Source organism: Peromyscus eremicus, chromosome 8a, assembly GCF_949786415.1.
Source record: "Peromyscus eremicus chromosome 8a, PerEre_H2_v1, whole genome shotgun sequence".
Classification (NCBI taxonomy): Eukaryota; Metazoa; Chordata; class Mammalia; order Rodentia; family Cricetidae; genus Peromyscus; species Peromyscus eremicus.
The window spans coordinates 38,240,769-38,261,448 of NC_081423.1; the positions used below are offsets into that span (position 1 = coordinate 38,240,769).

General features: G+C 49.9%; 1 protein-coding gene across 1 annotated transcript; it reads left to right on the forward strand.

Moving 5' to 3' along the window:
• Positions 1-946: 946 nt before the first annotated feature.
• Positions 947-14,758, forward strand: Gm2a (ganglioside GM2 activator). Its single transcript, XM_059270582.1, has 4 exons — positions 947-1,147; positions 6,719-6,880; positions 13,379-13,561; positions 13,885-14,758. Exons 1-4 carry the CDS (start codon positions 1,067-1,069, stop codon positions 14,038-14,040), a joined length of 582 nt encoding a protein of 193 aa, XP_059126565.1. The 5' UTR covers positions 947-1,066; the 3' UTR covers positions 14,041-14,758.
• Positions 14,759-20,680: the final 5,922 nt, after the last annotated feature.

Consider the following 20,680-nt stretch of genomic DNA (forward strand, 5'->3'; position numbering starts at 1 on the left):
GAATGAGGATTCTTGAAACTCGAATTTCTGAGAGGGCCACAATCAACTCTCCAGTGTGTCTTAACTTTCTTCTGAGCACCGTTTTGTCCCATAAGCCTCATGCTTAAACCTATATCAAATATTTTTAATAAAACCATCAACTCTGCTTCACCATATGGTTAGTCCTGAAATTCTTTTCCGCGACGAAGTCCATGGGGTTTGGCACTAGTAAGGTTTCGAACTCCTTGGGCTGCTGCAGTGGCAGTGTGTGCTATCTCTGTCCTCTCAACCCTGACACATTTCTGGTATTTTGTTTGTGCTTTGGAAAGTATACTTTGGTGTCTTAAAGATCGCAGATCCGGATAAGCGCCACCACCCTCTCAGCTCGGCCCCAGGCGGAGGTGCTTCCTCCGGACTAAAGAGGCCAATCTCTGGACTCTGAAGAAGCCTCAGGGGCCTGGCAGATGTTAAATGCTAGACGCCAGGAGTCACGGGAACTCGGAAGCGGGAAACGGCCAGGGACCTTTGCATTTATGCAGAGAAGCAGCGGGGATGATTAAAAAATCAGAACCTCCAGGCTTCCTGAAGATAACCTCCGGGAGGTTAGGGACCAGTCTTAGAGTTTGGCTCCGCCCCTCCCAACAAGCCCCGCCCGTTTGTCACTACGCCCCGGCGCTCGGCCCCGCCCCACCCACGCTTTGATGCCAGCTTCTGCATTCAGCCCCTACCTCCTCTTAACCACACCCTTCACGCAGCCCCGCCCCGCGCCCGGCCCTTCCCCGCCCTCTTAGCTTCGCCCCTATCCTCAGCTCCGCCCTCAATCGGCCCCGCCTCTCGTAGAGCTTGTTTTGTCCTCAGCACTCAGCTCCGCCCCTTGTTCCGCGGGCTCTGCCCCTGCAGTAGGCCGTTGAGGGTGGGGCTGAAGCGGGCGGTGCTGGGGGCGTGGCCGGAGAAGTCCCTCCTGGGGCCTGCAATCTGGGCTTCGCGGGGCGGAGCGCTGAGCGTGGCCAAGCTTTGCATAGCGACCTGCGGGCTTTAAAGGCACCTGTGAGCCTCAGTGCTTAGACCCACCGCGACGGCCGTCGTCATGCATCGTGTACCGCTGCTGCTCGTGCTGGGCTTGCTGCTCGCGGGTCCCGCCGCCCCTGCGCGCCTCGGCCCGAAGCGCGTGAGTACCTCCGACCCTGGAGTCGCGTTCCTGAAACAGACCCTCCGCTGCAGCCAGGGGCTGCTGGGTCCCGATTATCCTTGGAGGGACTCGTCTTCTCCGATTCGTTCTGTACCACACTTTCTGGGTGCAAAGCAGCAATGCGATCGCATCGGCCCGAGGCCCAGGTTCTCAGCCTGTGACTCGCTGCATTATCTGCTGTTCCCTTTCCCTGTTTTCTGCTTGGCTCTGAGGTCTTCCTGAGGGTGGGACGGTTGATCAGGCCCGGAGGTCCAAACTTGGCCACCAAGAGACTGAGGGCCAGCCGTGTGATCCCGCTGCTCCTGGTTGTGAGCCACTGAGGCTCCCTCCACCCCCCAATCTTTCACTTCCTGGTCTCTCTTCTGCTCCCACGCTGCAGACCACTGGGAAAGAGAAGTTCGGTCATTCTGAGGGAAGAGCCCAGTCCCGTTGCCTTTTGCTGTGGCCAAAAGGTGCAGGCCCTCCAGATCCCCTCCCTCCCTCGGGGCGGTTTGTCTAAGCCAGGGCGGTAAAGGGGAAAGGGATGAGACTGAAAGTGGCGGTGGTGTGTGTGTGGGGTGACTTCTGATTCCTCTTCTGTCGTCGATTGGGGACGACCTGAGCCTTGGTCTGCTGTCCGTAAAATGGGCGTGATGTCAGCAGAGGGTGAGCGCTTTCATGAAGGAGATGTTTGCAGAATGCCAGAAGAATAGTGTGGTTGAGGCCAGTATGGCCTTGGCCTTGTTTGGTCTGGAGGCACGAAGTCTTACATGTGGGAGGAAGGACCTTTTGACTTCGTTTGCCCAGAGGCTAGGCAACTGGTCTTTTGGTGTCCTGGAGAATGGCTCCACATCCGGCCTTGTGAGGTGGAGCCCCATTAGAGACTGTAGGCTTGAGGATATTCCTCATTCTCCCTTGCACTTTGCCTGGGGGTACCATTCAACTTCAGGAGCTCAGATAGCCGATCTGGAGGGACTCAGGCATTGTAGGCACCAATCTCCTTCTGGCCATTAGGGACCTACTCAAGATCTCTCAGTGAGTGACACTTTTGAGCCTTACCTTCTGTCATGTACATCTTCTCTGTAGGCTTATGTGCTCAGAACCTGACTCTGCAGTCGGGGTGAGGTGCGGGGACTGTGACCAGTTGAGTGAGTGAGCCTCCGGAGCTCTGGCTTCCTCTTGTATTGTTGCCTGGTCTTGTGACCCTGGGCTGTGGTGACTCAGATAACAGCAGAATGCCCAGCTCTGTGCTGGGCAGGTAGTGGGCAATTACTAGACTCTATGTTGTATAGTGTGTGCCACTTATTGTATACCTACTGTGTGCTATGGATTGAGCTTTGTACTTTTTCTTGTTTTAAAAAAATTTTTTTTGAGACAGGGTCTCTGTAGCCCCAGTTAGCCTAAAACTCTGTATGTAGCTAAGGATGATCTTGAACTCCTGATCCTCCTGTCTCTATCTCCCAATTTCTGGGATTACAGGGGACTTTTTTTTTCTCTCTCCCTTCCTTCTTTCCTTCCTTCCTTTCTTTCTTTCTCTCTCTCTCTCTCTCTCTTTCTTTCTTTCTTTCCTTTTTTCCGGTTTTTCGAGACAAGGTTTCTCTGTGTAGTTTCGGTGCCTGTCCTGAATCTCATTCTGTCGACCAGGCTGGCCTCGAACTCACAGAGATCTTCCTGGCTCTGCCTCCCTGAGTGCTGGGATTAAAGGCCTGCGTCACCACTGCCCGGTGTAGGGAACTTTCCTAATGATCTTAATTTTGGAGTAATTTATAGGGATAGTATAGAATTCCATGTATTTGCCTAGTTGCCCTTGTTAGTATCCCATACTATCAGTGTATGCTTGTTAAAACCATGAAGCCAGTGTGGGTCCGTTACTGCGAACTAAAGTAGGCTTTATTTGGGTCTCATCAGCTTTCCGTGAATGTCCTCTTTCTGTTCTAACACCTGCTCTGGGGTGCCATGTTGTCATCCCTGTCACAATTTCCCACTCTTCTCAGGCCTGGGACAGAAAATTCAAATGAGCTTGGCTGCCTTTAGGAGCTGAGTCCTCTTGCTCCCAGTGTACAGACCTTTTACTCTGGCCATCGTTCTGGCAGAGGACATAGTCATGCCCCTTTGGTAAATGAACAAGTTAAACCTCCAGGGCTTAGTGTACAGGCCCGAGGCACCTGCTGGTGAGAGCCGTAGCAGCAGGTGTGTGATTTTAACCTCTGCCTGTAGCCGTCCCTATATTCTGCCTATGTAGCCACATCTTTCCGGTCGTCCCATTCTGGCTTGGTCTCGGCTTGGCATCTGCCAGGTAGGCACTGTTGATCCCTGTGCCCCCTTTTCCTAGGAGCCTAGACTCAGGTGCTGAGATGCCTCGTAGCTGTAGCTGCCCAGGCCCTGCTAGTGGGAAAACACCTTGGGAGAAGTTCCCTAGGGCTGGGTGAAGAGGTGCTCAGGAGGGTGGAGGATTCTAAAAGGGCACTCTGGAAACTTCCCTACGCCCAAAGTCAGTCCTCAGTGTGAATCAGGCTGCTGATTTAGGGAAAGCAGCCTCCTGTTTCAGCCCAGGTTATTTACTCAGCCATTCTTTCACTTGGTTTTATGAGGCCCACCCCCCACCCCCAATCCATCCTTCTCCTCCAAGCATAGCACTTTCTTCTGAAGGTGTTCTCTTGACTGTGACCTATGAGGGCTGATGGTAAATGAGGCTGCGACCCCTCCAGTGTCAGCAAGATCCCTCATTCAACATGGCTAGTCTGCTCGTCTTTCTGCAGTGCCTGGACCGGCTGAGTTTCCACCTCAGGACCTTTGCTTGTGCTCTCTCTGTAGCAATGGCTGACTTCTGATCCTGAAAGAATGTCTTAAGTGTCGCCTCTCAGCCACCCTAAGACCCGCATCACCTTCTGGTACTCGGATTATAGTGGTTGGCCCTCCCTTCCCTTTTTTCTACCCTCTAGTACTTGGGTTTAAACCCAGGGCCTCAGGCGAGCTAGGCAAACTCTCTACCACTGAGCTACCCTGCCAGCCCGGGTCATGCTTATTTGCCTTAGACGATAAGCCCCACAAGGCTGGCCAGGACTGCTTCCTATTGTTTACGTAGCCCTGAGTCCAGGGCCTGAAGTAGTTGCTCCACAAATACTTGTGGAATGAAGTGTGAGTGAAATACCTGCTGGTACCTACCCTGGCCCTGCCTCTCTTAGTCACAGACAGTGTGGCCTTTCATTCCAGGATCAGAAGCCCAGGCCAGGAAGCTTGAGCATGGGGTTTAGCAGGCTCACAGGGATCTCATGGTGGCAGGAAGCAGGCCAGGAAGACACATGGCTCGTGCTTGGTGTCTGAGGCCGTGTCAGGAGCTCTTACATGTGTGTTCTCACCTTTGCAACAGCCCTGAGAGGAAGATCAGAGTGTCTCCACTTAAAAGGTGCAGAAACCGGGGCTCCACGGCAGTATGTGTGCCAGGCTGTGATTTCAACCCAGGTCTGTTTGACTGGAGCCTAGTTTTCCTGAGTGACACTCCAAAGCCACACCTGTCCCCGCTCCCTGTAATGCCTTTTTTTTTTTTTTTTAAAGACTGGGTTTTATCCTAGGCTGACTGTGAACTCACTCTGTATTTGAGGATGACTTTGAACTTCTGAGCCTCTTGTATCCACCTCACAAGTGCTGGGATTACAGGCCCTGTGCCGTGTGCCTGGTTTTATATTGCTTTTTGTTCTGCTGTGAGGACAGGGTCTTACTATGTAGCCCAAACTGGCTTCAGACTTGAAATCCTCCTGCCTCAGCCCCCCAGGTGCTGGGGTTACTGGTGTATGTCCCCATGCCTGGTTCCTTTAGTGGTGTAGTAGATCACATGGGTGACTGACTCCGTGTCCCTTTTCCATAGGACAGAAGAGGCCTTAGTCTCACTTCTTCGACTTGAGCTTGGTGTTGAGTCACAGGTGTCCAGGTTTGGAACCCGGATTAAAACTTTTGACCCAAGACAGTGCCAAGCCTCCTGTCACAGGGTCACACAGCTTCTTGTGTCTTAATTCCAAAATTGGGCAGAGAGAAGCTGCGGCCCAGCTTGGGTCAGGTGTTCGCCGGGTCCCGGTGGCTATGGATGTGTTAAGAGACGGAGGTCAGGCTGGGGTGCAGGACTGACAGGTTTTCAAAGGCCATGTGTGGATAATGGCAATGCTAAGGGTCCTTGTGGGTGGCCTTTAAGGCACGTGAGTGTGTATGAAAGAGAGAGGGGGAGACAGGACAGGGGAAGGAAGGTGTAGAGTGAATTTCAGATCCTGAGGTCCTGGGAGAATGTGGTCACATGAGTTGGACTTAGGGCACATGGAGGAAGATTAGGGAAGGGCCTCTGCAAAAGAGTGGGTGACTCAGACTGGGGATATGACGTGCTTCGTGATATAGGGGAGTAAGAATGTGCTTGCAAGATGGGAAAGTCATTTCCTGGGGTTGCTAATCATTGAGGGACCCCTGTGGATCTTGTCCTGTGGGTCCTGTTCCCTGAAGGGTGAGTCCTGGGTTACTGTTGCTCCCTGCCCGCCCTGTGTTAATGTGTCCCCATTGCTGCTGGCCTTGGATTGGACATGGGGTGGAATATGACCAGGCTCAATACAAGGGTGACTCTTCCAGGAGCTTGTCCTGTGTGACCTAAAGCTGGAGAGAAGTGGGTGGCAAGAGGGTGGGAAATCAGAGGAAGCACCCCCAAAGCTAGGTGGGGTTAATTCCACTTTTTAAAAGAATATTTAATTGATTAATTGACAACTTGTAGACAATGTATTTAGATCATCTCCAGTATAATCCTCCACCTTCCTCTCCATTCACCCAGCACATCTGCCCCCAATCCTCATCTCCTCTTCCTTTTAATAACCCATTGAATGCAATTAGTGCTGCCCATATGAGCATGCTTTAGGGTGTGGGCTGTCTATAAGTAACCCCCCCCCCCCCACACACACACAAATAATAAATCCCTCTCTCTTAGCTGCCAATACTTCCTTAGTCAGGGGTGGGTCCTCTCTCTCTCCTCCCTCCCTCTCAGTTCTTCTTCCCCCCTCCCTCCCTCCCTCCCTCCCTTCCATCCTCCCTCCCTTCTTTCCTTGTAACCTAGGCTGAACATTACATCATCTTGCCTTAACCTGAGTGCTTACATTACACACGTGCACCGCCACCCCCAGCTGTTTGCCTTCCCCTGGCCCAGACTGGGCCTTGTGTGTTCAGACTGGCCTGAAATGGGTTATCTGGTTGAAGATGACCTTGAATTCCTGAAGTTCCTGCCTCCATCTCCCAAGCACTGCCTGTGCCACCATGCTGGGTTTGCACAATGCTGGGGACAGGGCCCAAGGTTTCCAGCATGTCAGGCAAGCATTCCACCAACTGAGCTACGTCCCAGCCCCATTAGTTTTGAAGTTCAAGGCCTGTTTTAATGGGCCTTAGCCTCACACTTTGGGAGACTGTCTTTGGAGTCCCGCCTGAAGAATGGGTCAGACAAGTGTAACTGTTACCATGGGGCTCAGAAGGGCAGGTGCAGGCATCCAACTCTGCTGCGCCTAAACGCTTCTTTTCCTCAACTTCCCCCTTTGCTGTGGTTGTCCCTAGCCTTCCCGACTCGGTGGCTTCTCCTGGGATAACTGTGATGAAGGAAAAGACCCTGCAGTGATCAAAAGCCTGACGCTCCAACCTGACCCCATTGTCGTTCCTGGAGATGTGGTTGTCAGTGCTGAGGGCAAGACCAGCGTCCCCCTCACGTCTCCTCAGAAGGTGAGCCCGGGCTAGGGGCCAGAGGCAAGGGGAGTGGGCAGCCAGCAGCCGCTGCAGGAGGTGCGTGCTCACGGGTTGTGAAGGATTTCAGATTGCACAGACTTACCCAGGTTCATAGAGTCTTGGGGTTAGGGGATGGAAAGGAAACTCAGCAGAAGCAGCAGTCAGATCTCTGTGAGGCTAGCTAGCCTAGTATACATAATTCCAGGCTAGCCAAAGCCACATAGAAAGAGAGAGAGAACCTGTCTCAAAACAAAAGCCAAAAAACAAAGACCACCTCCTCACCAAAAAGAAAAGAGAAAGGGTGGGGGGAAGAAAAAACGCAGGTGATTGCAAAAAGAAGAAAAAGAAAATGCAGGTGATTGATTGCAAAAGGAAGAAAAAGAAAATGCAGGTGATTGCAAAAGGCAGAAAACAAAACAAAACTCACGGAAGCTCATAGCCAAATGACTAACTAATGCTAGGTCCTTTAGTCATACTGTGTATACTTACTTTTAATGGATATATATGAAAATAAGCAGTGCTCTGTGTGTGTGTGTGTGTGTGTGTGTGTGTGTGTGTGTGTGTGTGTATTAGTATTAGTTTTGAGGAAGGGCTTCATGGAGCCTTAGCTGACCTTGAACTTGCTACATAGCTGTGGGCACCTGGCCTTCCTGCCTCCCACCCTGGGTGTGCTACCACACCCAGTTTATTACCCATTCAGAAGATGGACCCCAGGGCCCTCATGAATCTTAGGTGAGCACTCTGCCAAAGCCACACCCCCAGCCTTGTTTCAGCCAGGGTCTTATGTAGCTCAGGCTGGCCCAGAACTCAATGTAAGTAACTGAGGATGGCCTTGAACTTCTGATCCGCCCACCATCACCTCCCGAGGTCTGGCATTACAGGCATGTGCCACCATGCCCGGCTTCTTATAGATGTCTTCTTGTAGTCTGCTCCTCGATGGCTAGTCATTGTCGACTGTTATGGACCCTGTCAGAATCTTCACACATTTGTACTAATGAGACAACATGATCAATTTGGAGACACTGTGCAAGGCTAGAATTTGTCCTTACAATCATCTGTTTATACTTTTGTGATTGATTATAGAGCTTCACATTAATTTTATTATTTATTATTATTGTGTATGCGTATGATATATGGGGGGAGGCACACATGATACAGTGAGCATGCACAGGTCTGAGGTCAAAGCGGGAACTCAGGTCGCCAGACATAGATGGCAGGCACATTGACCTGCTGAGCCAGCCTGCTGGCTCAGATGCACGGTTTTAAAGATCTTTTAATATTCAATTCTCCAAACAGTCAAACCGTACTTGCATCTTGCAAACTGACAGCCATGTTTCCCCACACACACACTTTTTTTTTTGTTTTTGTTTTTCAAGACAAGGTTTTCTCTGTCTTGAAACTCGCTTGGAAGGGAAACTCAGCAGAAGAAGCGGTCAGATATCTCTACTCGCTTTGTAGACCAGGCTAGCCTCGAACTCCCTGAGATCTACCTGCTTCTGCCTTCCAAGTGCTGGGATTAAAGGTGTGCGCCACGATCGCCTGGACACTAAGCTTGTTCAAAGAGACTTGCCAAAGTCTTTAATGTTGTTCCTTATAAGCACAAATGTTTCTTTTATGGTTCACTTGCTTTTCATATTTATTTGGGAGTATTAGTCTATTCTTACCCATTTTTGCATGTGTTTATATATTTTCTTAGGGTGTTGTAGTTCGTTACTCTCTGGTTAGAATCGCTGCCTTTCTAGGATGTTCTTATTTGCTCTGCAGTCTCCTTCTGGTCCAGACCTATTCTGGAACAAGCTTGGTTTTGATCATTTAAAAGATTCTTGGGAGCCGAGCATCATGATGTATGCCTGTAAATTCTAGCACTAGTTCAGAGAACTCAGGTGTTAAAGGCAATCCTCTGTCTCACCACCAGTTCGAGACTAGCCTGGGCTGTTGGGCTCAATCACAGTTCCTGCATCTTGGGCATCTCTTGCAAAAGAACTGAGTTGATCAGTACTGTGGCCGGTGCTTTGCTGAGAGCCTAGCACACAGGATGTGCTCAGGGCATGCTGGCACTTGTTGGCTTCCCAATCACTGCCAGTCTTCCGCTGCCACTTGGACTAGAAGACCTGTAGGAGTCTCAGTGCCTCTCCACCTCTGCCCATGGCTCCTCCTTGCTGGGCCAGTACCTTTACTTTGGCTGTTACCCAGTAGTAGGAAGCATGCCCCGTGGATACAAGGACAGAATGTCTAAATCGGAAAGGCAGATTGGCCACTGGATGGCGAGTCTGCCAGTGTGGTGTGAATGCCGTTTCTCTGCTCTCATTGCTGAATCTGGAGTGGATGGGTGTGTGTATGTGTGCCTGAGCATGCGAGTCTGCCAGTGTGGTGTGAATGCCGTTTCTCTGCTCTCATTGCTGAATCTGGAGTGGATGGGTGTGTGTATGTGTGCCTGAGCATGTGTGTGTGTGTGTGTGTGTGTGTGTGTGTGTGTGTGTGCGCACGTATGTGGTGGCCAGAGGTCAGTGTTAGATATTCTCCACAAACTCTTGCCACCTTAGTTTTTGAGATGGGGGTCTCACGCACCTTGCCTGGAGCTTGTCAGTCCAGCTAGGTAGCTGACCGGTGAGCTCCAGGGTCTGCCTGTCTCTGTCTCCAGTGCTGGGCCTGCGTCACTGCACCCAGCTTTTACCTGGGCACTGGGATCTGAACTCGGGTCCTCATGCCAGCCTGGCAGGCACCTTACCAGCTGAGCTATCTGCTCAGCCCTGATCATTTTTAACTCTGTTTTTTGTTTGTTTATTTAATTAATTTATTTTTTTGAGACAGGGTTTCTCTGTGTAACCCTGGCTGTCCTGGAATTCACTCTGTAGACCAGGCTGGCTTCGAACTCAGAGTTCGCCTGCCTCTGTCTCCAGAGTGCTGGGATTAAAGGTGTGCTCCACCACAGCCCTGATGACTCTTAGATTCTTGACCCTAGTGGGTCTCTCTTTGTGATATGAAATCCAGTCACAGCCCTGTCCAGGTAGAGGAATAATGGCCCATGTTAGGAGGGGTAGCCAAGGGCCTCAGCAAGTGCCTGCCAACCCAAGACCCAGGTCCTGATGGCAGTGCCTCTGTCTCTCTGGTCTAGAGCTGGGTATGCTGGTACACACCTTTAATCCCAGCATTTGGGAGACAGAGGCAGGCGGATGGGTGTGAGTTTAAGGCTAACCTGTGCATAGTGAGTTCAGGACAGCTAGAGCTATATAGTGAGACCTTGTCTCAAAAAAAAAAAAAACCCAAACAAACAAAAAACAAAACAAAAAAATGTCGGGCAGTGGTGGCGCATGCCTTTAATCCCAGCACTCGGGAGGCAGAGACAGGCGGATGCCTGTGAGTTTGAGGCCAGCCTGAGGTACAGAGAAAGTTCCAGGAAAGGCACAAAGCTACAGAGAAACCCTGTCTCGAAAAACAAACAAACAAATAAAACAAAACAAAACAAAAATTGGGGGACCTCTGTGCAGGGCAGACCCTATGAAGGGGGTCTGCAGAACAGGTATACAGCTGCTTGGGTGTCAGAAAGCAGATGTGAGTGTGCAGGTCCAGATGTTAGAGCGCACTACTATAGACTTTATGAACTGGTCTAGTTGTGCCAGGTGAACAAGTGCTGAGGCAGAGGATGGATGGTGACATCTTTCTGAGCTCTGCTGACTGTAGGTGAGAGACAGACAGGAGACAGTGTCTGTGATCCCCTAGTGGTAGGTGTGGCTGCTGCCTCGGGACTAGCCCGTTGACATCAGTGACTTTTTCTCTGGGCTTCCAGTGTTATGCTGGTCCTGGGTTGGGCAGGAACAGTGATGGGGGAACCCCCCAGACATCCATACTGTCAGTTGGCTACTCCTGTTTAGATTGGGACTCTGGCTAAGTGAGGGGAGGAGGGAAGTGAGGCAGCTGTCAGGTTTGTCTAGTGAGACTCTTAAGTGTTGGGGCACGTGTTCATCTTCCTCCTGGGACCTCAGGAAGGAGGTAAGCACTATACAAAACATCCCGCTCTTGGAGCTGAGGCAGTAAGTAGAGACTGAAGGAAGTTGACTAACTCCCTCAGGGGCAGAACTTACCTTCCAACCCAGCGCCTCTGGCTGTTCCTGATCTGAGGAGGAGTAGGCTTGTCCAGAGGAGGAGGCAGGCTGGAGGAAAGGTACTGTGCAATCAGGGTGGATTCATGTTAGTTAGCAGAGCAGGTCTGTGAGGCAAGCAGTTTCAACTCCCAACAGGATTCAGCCCACGCTGACGTCACCCTCTCTCAGCCTTGAAGAAGACAGCCAATACCCTTACACGAGGCCATTTGAAGATTCAGGCAGGAGCCCGGGTCTAGTGGAGTCTGGAGGGATAAGGACCATACCAAGATTTATTTCTTAGAAGCAGAACCCTGGCCAGCAATTAATCCCAGCATCCGGGAGGTGGAGGCTAGAGGATTAGGAAGTCATGGTCATTCTCTGCTACACAGCAAGTTTGAGACCAGCTTGGGTGACATAAACCCTGTCTCAGAACACCAAAATCCAAACAAATAACACAAAAGTGAAACCCCCCAATAAAGTGAGGCAGAGACTAGGTTGTTAGCATGTCTGAGCAGAAGGGGATCTGAAAACCAGGGCTTCCGGGTTGGGGAGATGGCTTAGCTGATAGTGTACATCCTGTGCAAGCATTAGGACTGTATTCAATCTCCAGAACCCATGTGAAAAGCCAGGCATGATGTAGTGTGTACTTGCAACCCTAGGCCTGAGGAGGTGGAGATGGGGGGATCCCTGGCAAAGCAGCCTGGATGAATCAGTGAGAGACCCGGACTTAAAAAACAAACTGGGCACTGGGCGGTGATGGCGCACGCCTTTAATCCCAGCACTCGGGAGGCAGAGCCAGGCGGATCTCTGTGAGTTCGAGGCCAACCTGGACTACCAAGTGAGTCCCAGGAAAGGCGCAAAGCTACACAGAGAAACCCTGTCTCGAAAAACCAAAAAAACAACAACAACAAAAAAAAACTGGGCATCGGGCGGTGGTGGCACATGCCTTTAATCCCAGGAGGCAAAGGCAGGCAGATCTCTTGTGAGTTTGAGGCCAGCCTGGGCTACAGAATGAGTTCCAGGAAAGGTGCAAAGCTACACAGAGAAACCTAGTCTCGAACCCCCACCCCCACCCCAGGGGTTGGGGATTTAGCTCAGTGGTAGAGTGCTTGCCTAGCAAGCACAAGGCCCTGGGGTCGATCCTGAGCTCCAAAAAAAAGGAACCCCCCCCCCAAAAAAAAACATGCTAAAAAGCATGCTTTGGGCCTGGAGAGATGGCTCAGAGGTTAAGAGCACTGGCTGTTCTTCCAGAGGTCCTGAGTTCAATTCCCAGCAGCCACATGATGGTTCACAACCATCTGTAATGAGATCTGGTGCCCTCTTCCAGCCTTCAGGGATACAGGCAGAACACTGTATGCATAATAAATAAATAAAAAAAAATACACATGCGCACGGTAGCCTGAAATATCCACAGGATTCAGGCATGGAGTTCCGACTTCCTGCTGTCCACTTTTCCCTGGCTGGCTGGCTTTGGTGGAACACAGATTTGGCTGAGAGACAACTGGCATGCAAGACACCTGACCTAGTTAATCTTCTGCGTGTGCCAAGCACAACTGGGCTGTTTGCTGGGGGTCCTGGCTGTGTCTTCTCAGTCAGGTCGGCAGTCATTAGAACTGGAGTGGGATCAGGGTAGCTTGGCAGTGGGAAGAACATTCTAGATTTCTCATCCAGGTGAGTCTGGGGAGGTCATTCAGCTCCTGTCAGGCTCATAGACCATTCCAGAGTAATTTCCCCATACATTTCCATTGGTTTGTTTGTTTGAGACAGGGTCTAGATATGTAGACCAGGCTGGCCTTGAACTTGCAGTTCCCCTGCCTTTTTCTCAGGGTGTCATGATTTCAGATGTGCACTGCTGGGCCTAGCTACCTTTCCATTTATAACTCTGCCTTCTGTGGTGCAACAGAGAAAATATGAGCCAGGAACGACCAATATAGAGAAAGATTCTATAGCTAAGATTGGACTTGGAAGGCAGGCCGACCCAGGACATGTGCCACAGTCAGCCAGCTGGTGTATAGTGACATTGGGTAGTGACAACTGGAAGATGATTTTGGGTCAGAGAAGCAACATTCACATTTGATGATCAGCGCCCATCACATGCTCAGGAAAGGAGAATACTGGGACTCAGTGAGAATACCCCCTCAACCAAACCTTCTGTGCCGCCCCCCCCCCCCCCCCCCCCCCCCCGTGGTACCCTGGAGGAAGAGACAGAGGGGAACTGCAAGTTAGTTCAAGGCCAGCCTGGTCTATATATCTAGATCCTGTCTCAAATAAACAATGGAAATATATAGGAGATTACTCTGAGATTGGTCTATGAGCCTTATAGCAGTTGGTTATGAGCTGAAACTTCAAGAGGCCGGAGCTGGAATGTGTGCCCTGGAGCTCACACTGTCACCTTGATCCAATCCTGTGACAGGTGGAGCTCACTGTGGAGAAAGAAGTGGCTGGCTTCTGGGTCAAGATCCCCTGCGTAGAGCAGCTAGGCAGCTGTACGTACGAGGACGGCTGTGATCTGTTGAACCTGTACATTCCCCCTGGAGAGCCCTGCCCGGAGCCCCTGCACAGCTATGGCCTGCCCTGCCACTGTCCCTTCAAGGAAGTGAGTACTTGGGGTGTCAAGGCACTGATGTTACTCCTCTGTGGTAGAGTGAGAGAGGGTGTGGTCTTCCCATTCTGCATAGTGCTTCTATGGGTATATGAGAACTGCTGTGTTGGGGGCCAGGGACCTTGGTATATCCTTCTGTGAAATGGGGCAACTTCGTGCTTACATGTGACCACTGGTGCCCTTTATACTTTCAGCCTGGACAAGGGCTCTGGCAGCACTCCTGGCTCTTAGCAGAGTGAGAGGGAGGGGCAGATCACAGCTGTAGGCTGTCAGCCGTAGGCTACCCTGACCTGGGCTCGCTCGCTTCTTCCCCTCAGGGCACCTATTCACTGCCCACGAGCAACTTCACAGTGCCAGACCTGGAGCTGCCGAGCTGGCTGAGCACCGGCAACTACCGCATCCAGGGTATCCTGAGCAGCGGCGGGAAGCGCCTGGGCTGCATCAAGATCGCCGCCTCTCTCAAGGGCAGATAGCCTGGCAGCAGCCGTCACAGAGTGAAGGGGCACCAGGAAGGCATGCCTCTTCTTCTGTGTTCCAGGGCCCAGACCTGCCCGCCTCAAGCTCTGTTCTCCGACCATTCTCTACCCTCTCTGCAAATCACTGTACAGCCTGACCTGAGGGAAGATGGACCAGGCGGGTCTGGACATCTGCTGGGCTGTGAGCCATGCTCCTCCCCACTCTTTCTAAGCATTTCTTTCCTGTCCAAAACAGTCAAGGAATGGGAACCAACATGTTGGGGGAATCTTAAGTTCAAACTGACCCAATCTTGGCCTCCTGAAGTTTTCCCTACCCCACCCCTTCTTTTTAGTCACCGACTTAAAACCAGAATAACAGTATTAACATTTCTCATTCCTCCCTAAACCTCTCCTGCAAAGAGGCCTAGGTAATCCCTCTTAGTCTGTCCCCCCATTAACTCCCACGATTAATTGCATTCTCTTCTCAGCTTGCCTAGCCAACTCGGGCCGATGGATCCAGGAGAGCCAGGGCAGTGTGTGGCAGAGACCCCATGGGAGTTATGATGGGCATGTCCCACTAAGCTCCACAAAAGCCCAGGTGCCTGCAGGGCCAAGCAGAAGACCTAGGGAGCCAAGGCAGTCTCTTCCAGACATGGCTTTCACATTTCCTTTTTTTTTGGGCATGATACACATACAAGGAATGGGATGACATTCCTTATACTAGACAAGATATAAAACCCAAAACCCAATAGCACATGTGCCAGGTGGCCAGCGTCTGGAATGGCACATCTAGTCCTGGGAGGTGCAGTCTGATGTGACCAGTAAGTGCCATGTAAGAATGTTGCCAGATAGTCACAATATTTTTCTCCCTTAGGCCCCAAACCCAGACTTTTATATGAAATCTTAGAATTTTTAACTATTGGTAACGAATTGTTTTTTTTTATATTCTGTACAGGCCAAAGGGGCCATGTGGACTTGTCTGGGGTATATCTGGCTCACAGGTGGCTGTTTTCTCAGTCTCAAGTTATCTGGCACCACCTCTTCCCTCTTCAGGGTCAAGTCCATGGTGCGTGGCCTCAAGGAGGGCTCAGCCTGTACCAGGTCTAGGTGGCCTCTGAGAGCTCGGAACTGTGCCAACCTCAGAGTACATCACCATCAGGGTCCAGGGGCTCCCACTGGAGTGGGCCCCCCAGAAGCCACCATGTGGAACAGGGATCCCATGAAGAGAGTGGATCCTACATCAGGTTGCACCCTGACAACTTCCCGAGCCTCGGACAGCCCAGGTTCTGGGCTGGAAGCCTAGGCTGGCAATAAATCTTTTTAACCTGCTGAGCGCCCTCCTTTTTTTGGCTGCATGCTTCACTGGGCATGGCTGAGTGTTTTGGCTGTTGCTGTGGAAGGACTTGGTGGGTGGTACAGGGGAGTCCAGGCATCTCAGAACATGGATGCTTGTGTTTATCTCGGCAGTAGCTGGGATTTCTGCTTTGCTCTGACTGACTTTGAGCCTGGTACGCTTCCACTTTCCTTAACCTACAGTTTCCTGTCATCCCACCTTTCTTTGCTCTGCATTTGTTTTCTGTGTGCGTGCGTGCGTGCGTGCGTGCGTGCGTGCGTGCGTGCGTGCGTGTGTGTGTGTGTGTGTGTGTGTGTGTGTATGTGTGTTCCAGAGAACAACTCTGGGTATCATTCCTCAGGTGCTTTCCACTTTTTGTTTGAGACAGGGCCTCATTAACCTGGAGCTTGCTGCACAAGCCAGGCTATCTGGCCGGTGGGTCCTAGGTATCTATCTACCTGCCTCCACCTCACATCTTATCACTACTGGGATGACAAATGTATTCCATCATGCCCAGTGTTTCACATGGTTCTGGGGATCTGAACTCAGCTCCTCACACTTGTAAGGCAAGTACTTTACTGACTGATTCCCCGCGCCCCGCCCCCTTTAATTTTGAGACAGGGTCTCACTCCAGCCTAGGCTAGCCTCAAACTTATGTACCAAACTCCTGTGTCCCTAAACTTGACAGCGTCCTTATGCCTTCAGGATTACAGGCCTGTACCACGTCTGGCTCTCTTTTGATTTCTAGTTTGCATCCTGCTTTTGTACTTTGGTTTTGCAAGGTGGTATAGACTAGCCTGTGCTGCGGGCCGCAGCAGAACTGAAGTAGAAATTCAGCTGATTATGACAAAGCTAATACCTGGAAGAAGCTAAGGGCCTTCCAGAGGGTTAAGCCAAATCTCAAGGAGTATTTGGTGATATTCGGCTTTTAATATATCGGCTGTTCCCTGCTATGAATTTCTTTTGCACACTCATACCTTCCCCAAGAACTTCTAACAAGGGTATTTTATCTGATATACTTCTCTAGCATTCAAAGCCAAAAGGCAGACAGGACAAAGCATTTCGGACCAACCACTGAGTCTCCTGAATTAAGGTTAGGTGCATAGCTTTGTTTCTTGTGCAAATTAAGCTCAGATCCTCCTTTCTTATACAGCCTCAGTGGTATTTTTACTAAATTGTTTAGACTCCTAACATTTTACCTAACCACTTCTAAGAATGTAGTTTGAGCACATAAATTCCTGTTTTCTGATATATTAACAGATTTCAGCTCTTAGTTGACCTCCTCCTTTACCACTCCCCTTTTGGGTTGGAAAAGAAAGCCTGACAGTCACTGTCTGAGGAAGATTTATCTGCCTTTATGACCCTGTAAGAATTCAAGCCTGGTGACCTGGCCTTAGCCAGAGCATTGCTATTGCATGGGTGTATAACTGTAAACCTCAGAGACTGGGGGACTAGATTGGAGAACTGGATGGAGAACTAGAAGAACAAGATGAGAGATGGGGAAGAACTAGGCGGGTAAGAACGAGATGGGAAAGACCAAGATGGGTCAGAACTAAGATGAAGGAATTAAGATAGCACTTAGAGGGAACAGTAGAAAGAGGTAGAATCGGGCAAGAAAGTAGGTAAGTATGAGAGCAGAAAAGAAGCTGTGTGTATAGAGAGAACTGACTGGGAAGAATAAAGTATATCGACTAAAGAGTTTTGTGTACATAGATTTATTAGTGAACCCCTGAGATTAATCTGCCACCGGCAGCATCTCTTCTGGAACTCTGGATGAAGGGACAGGACCCCAATAGCTTTCATTAAGCCTGGAACTCAATCCTGCTCCAGCTTCCTGCTTGCTGAGATTATAGGCGGCATGTGCCACCAAATCTGCACCCAAGTTCAGAACAACCTTACTAACTCAGGAAATCTTTTTATGTATGTCATACTTATTGAAATGTGCCTTGATATCTCTTGAGGGGTGGAGATAAGTTTTAAAGGTGACATCTCAGATCAGATCATGGAACAAAGTAGGATGATGTGTTTTGAGGCCTAGTAAGAAGGAAACGAGGTCTTTGGGAGCATGCACTTGAAGAGGATGTTGGCACACCAGCCCGTTCTTGTTTCTCTATTTGCTTCCTGGTCCCATGAGGTGAGCATGCCTGCATACATCCCACCATGGTACCCTGCTTCCCAACCCTGTATGTATCATTCCCTCATGGTACTCTGTTTCTCTCAGCCCTGCATACATCATCCTCTTATACTACTCTGCTTTGCCATACACCCTCCTGAATACTGGGATTAAAGGTGTGTGTCACCATGCCCAGTCTGGAAGATGGGTTTTTATTTTTGTGTGTGGATTTTTTTTTCCTCTTACTTGTTTTGATTTGAGATAGGGTCTCAATGTAGCCTTTGCTAGTCTCAAACCTTCTTTGAAGCTGAGAATAACTGATCCTCCATTCTCAGCTTTCAGAGTTCTGGATATGTATGTATATATATATATAAAAAATTTTTTGAGAGAGGGTCTCATTGTATAGCCCTGGCTGGCCTTGAACTCACAGAGAACCACCTGTCTCTGGCTCCAGGGTGCTGGGATCAAAGGCATGGACCCCCCCCCCCCAGCCCCCATTGAAAGAATGTAGGGGCCAACCTGAAGCCAACGTGATGACCAAGTCTTGGTCAGCTTGAGTAACAGAAAAATGACAATAATTCATTTGACCCTTTTAAATAAGAACACAGGTTAGAGTCCTGTATACAGTGGAATCCCGAGGAAAAACAGAAATAGAGACAGACCGGCCGCTTCAGGAGTAAATGTCACAGGCAAGAATCCCATGTGGATGCTAAGCCTGGGGATATAAAAGAACACAGTGAGTATCCGCATGCTTTAAAAGTCTTACTTGGCAGGGTGTGATAGCTCACACTTGCAGTTCAGCCCTTAGAGGGCTTTAAATTCAAGGCTAGCCTGGGCTATAGTCGAGACCCTGTGTCAAAAACAAAACAAAATAAAAAAAAAACTATAAAATGAACATTTATTGAAGGACATAGGTCATTTCTCTAAGATTCTCTTTAGATGTATGTCATTTCAATATAACCATGATCAGACAGCCTGGAACAGCTCTCCAAGGTTGTTAAGGCCAGGAATAATAAGGAAAGATCTAGAAACAGTCACATAAAAGTATAAAAGATGTGCTGGATTAGAATAGCATTTCAGCCATGTTAATGACATGGTTCTGGCTGTGGTTGGGGTGGCCGGTTAGTATCAGTGACAGGTAGGGGAAGAAACGCACATACTATTCTGTCTTGCTCTAGAAGTTTTTCGAAATAAAAGGGTGTGAGACTGTTTTGGGGAAGTTTCTATTAATTTCTTTTACACGTATTTAGTGTGTTTGTGCATGAGAGAGGAGAGAGTTGAGTATTCGGGCACTTGTGCCATGGTGCGTATATAGAGGTCAGAGGATAACTTTTGGGAGTCAGTCTCTCCCCTGCTGTGGACTGGGGATTAAACAGAGGTTGTCAGTTTGGGTGGTAAGTACCTTTACCTGCTGAACCATCCCAATACCCATATAATTTAAAAATTATTTTTTTAGTTAGCACACACCATTCCATTTCATTGTGGCATTTTCAAACAAAATTTGTTGATTCTCCGCCCCCCCTTATGCCCCTTCCTGTGAGCCCTTCCCCTTCCAGCAAGTGCCTTTCTGTGTCTATATCATACATGGTGCCCTCCTCCATAGCCTCCCCCACAACACTGATTTCTCCATCTCACGGTCCCTTTCCGGTTTCATTATCTGTACGCGCGCGCGCGCGATGCACACAGATCTTCTAAAGAGGAAGAAGACCCACAGACTGAGCCTGCTCTTAGGTCACTTCACCCTGGGAAAGAGAAGACACAGATGTGTCGCAACATACAGGCTCTGGGGATGGCGGCAGCTCTGTCACAAGATCTGAGGATGAGGCAGGCTTACGTCGGTGGAGAGTACGGAGAGGCCCAAATGGAATGAAACAGATGGAGGGGGAGCATGGGACTTCGGGATGGGACAGGCTGGCAGGGCTGCAAGGAGGAGGTGCTCTTGGTATCAGAAGAGGCTGGGAGCCAGGCGGTGGTGGCGCACGCCTTTAATCCCAGCATTTGGGAGGCAGAGCCAGGCGGATCTCTGTGAGTTCAAGGTCAGCCTGGTCTACAGAGCGAGATCCAGGACAGCCAGGACTGTTTCACAGAGAAACCCTGTCTCAAAAAGAAGAGGCTGGGAAATGGGAGAGGCTGTTAGCCCCCGAGACTATGGAGATCCAATTTCTAGAGTTACTTGCAATCAGTCAGTTACTTGCAAATGGAGTGGCATTCATACCACAGAGAGCGTTTACCTGGCATCGGGTACCAGCTTATGGGGACTTTGTGTAGGTGTGAGTCAGGTACACCCTGGAAAGTACCAACAATACATATTGTCACTCTAAGAGAGTTACCTGCTAGCTTTACTCATTCATACAGTTTGGAAACCAGTTGTTGCCTTTATGTTATGTATGGTCACTTGGTAACTAATGCGTTTTTGTTTTTGAGAATATGTCTTACTGTGTTGCACGGACTGGACTCCAATTCATGGTTCCCCCTGCCTCAGCTTCCTGAGTTCTGGGATTACAGCCATGTGCCATCATGCTTTAGCTTAGCAGCTAATTTAAAGTCTTTTTTTTTCCTTTGTCGTGGATGTATGATGTGTGTGCAGGTGAGTGTGGGCACACATGCCACGGTGTATGTGTGGAGGTCAGAGGGCAACTTCAGGTGTCCATGTCCTTGCCTTCCACCTTGAGACAGGGTCTTTGTTGTTCAGCTCTGTGTGTGCCAGGCTCCCTGCCTTTGGGCTTCTGGGGTTCTCCTGTTTATGCCTCTCATCTGTCTGTAGAACTGGGATCGAAGACTCACGCAGCCACAGACTCATGCAGCCATGCTTGCTTTATGCAGTGCTGGCCATTTAAACTTGGGTCATCAGGCTTGTGCTTTAGCCACTGAAATTTCTTCCCAGCCCCGCTAACTATTAAAAAGTCAATAAAAAATTAATTTGTGTGTGTGTGTGTGTGTGTGTGTGTGTGTGTGTGTGTGCATGTGCCATGCATGTGCACACACTCCCGAGTGTGCATGCCTGTGTCATAGTGCTTGTGTGAAGGTCAGAGGACAACTTTTAGAAATTGGTTCTCTCCTTCCACCATGTGAGTACAGGAGATTGATCTAGAGTTGCCAGGGTTTGCAGCAGCTCCCTACCCACTGAGCCATCTTGCCGCTCCCTCCTAGAACGTTAAAACATTTTATTTTGAAATAGGCTTTTGCTAAGTTACCTAGGCTGGCCTTAAACT

Bases quoted from the DNA above. Each gene is read 5' to 3' on its own strand.
- Gm2a (XM_059270582.1), top strand. From the start codon at position 1,067: ATGCATCGTGTACCGCTGCTGCTCGTGCTGGGCTTGCTGCTCGCGGGT. The intron at 1,148-6,718 runs GTGAGTACCTCC...GGTTGTCCCTAG, and splicing joins CGCGCCTCGGCCCGAAGCGC to CCTTCCCGACTCGGTGGCTT. The intron at 13,562-13,884 runs GTGAGTACTTGG...TCTTCCCCTCAG, and splicing joins GCCACTGTCCCTTCAAGGAA to GGCACCTATTCACTGCCCAC.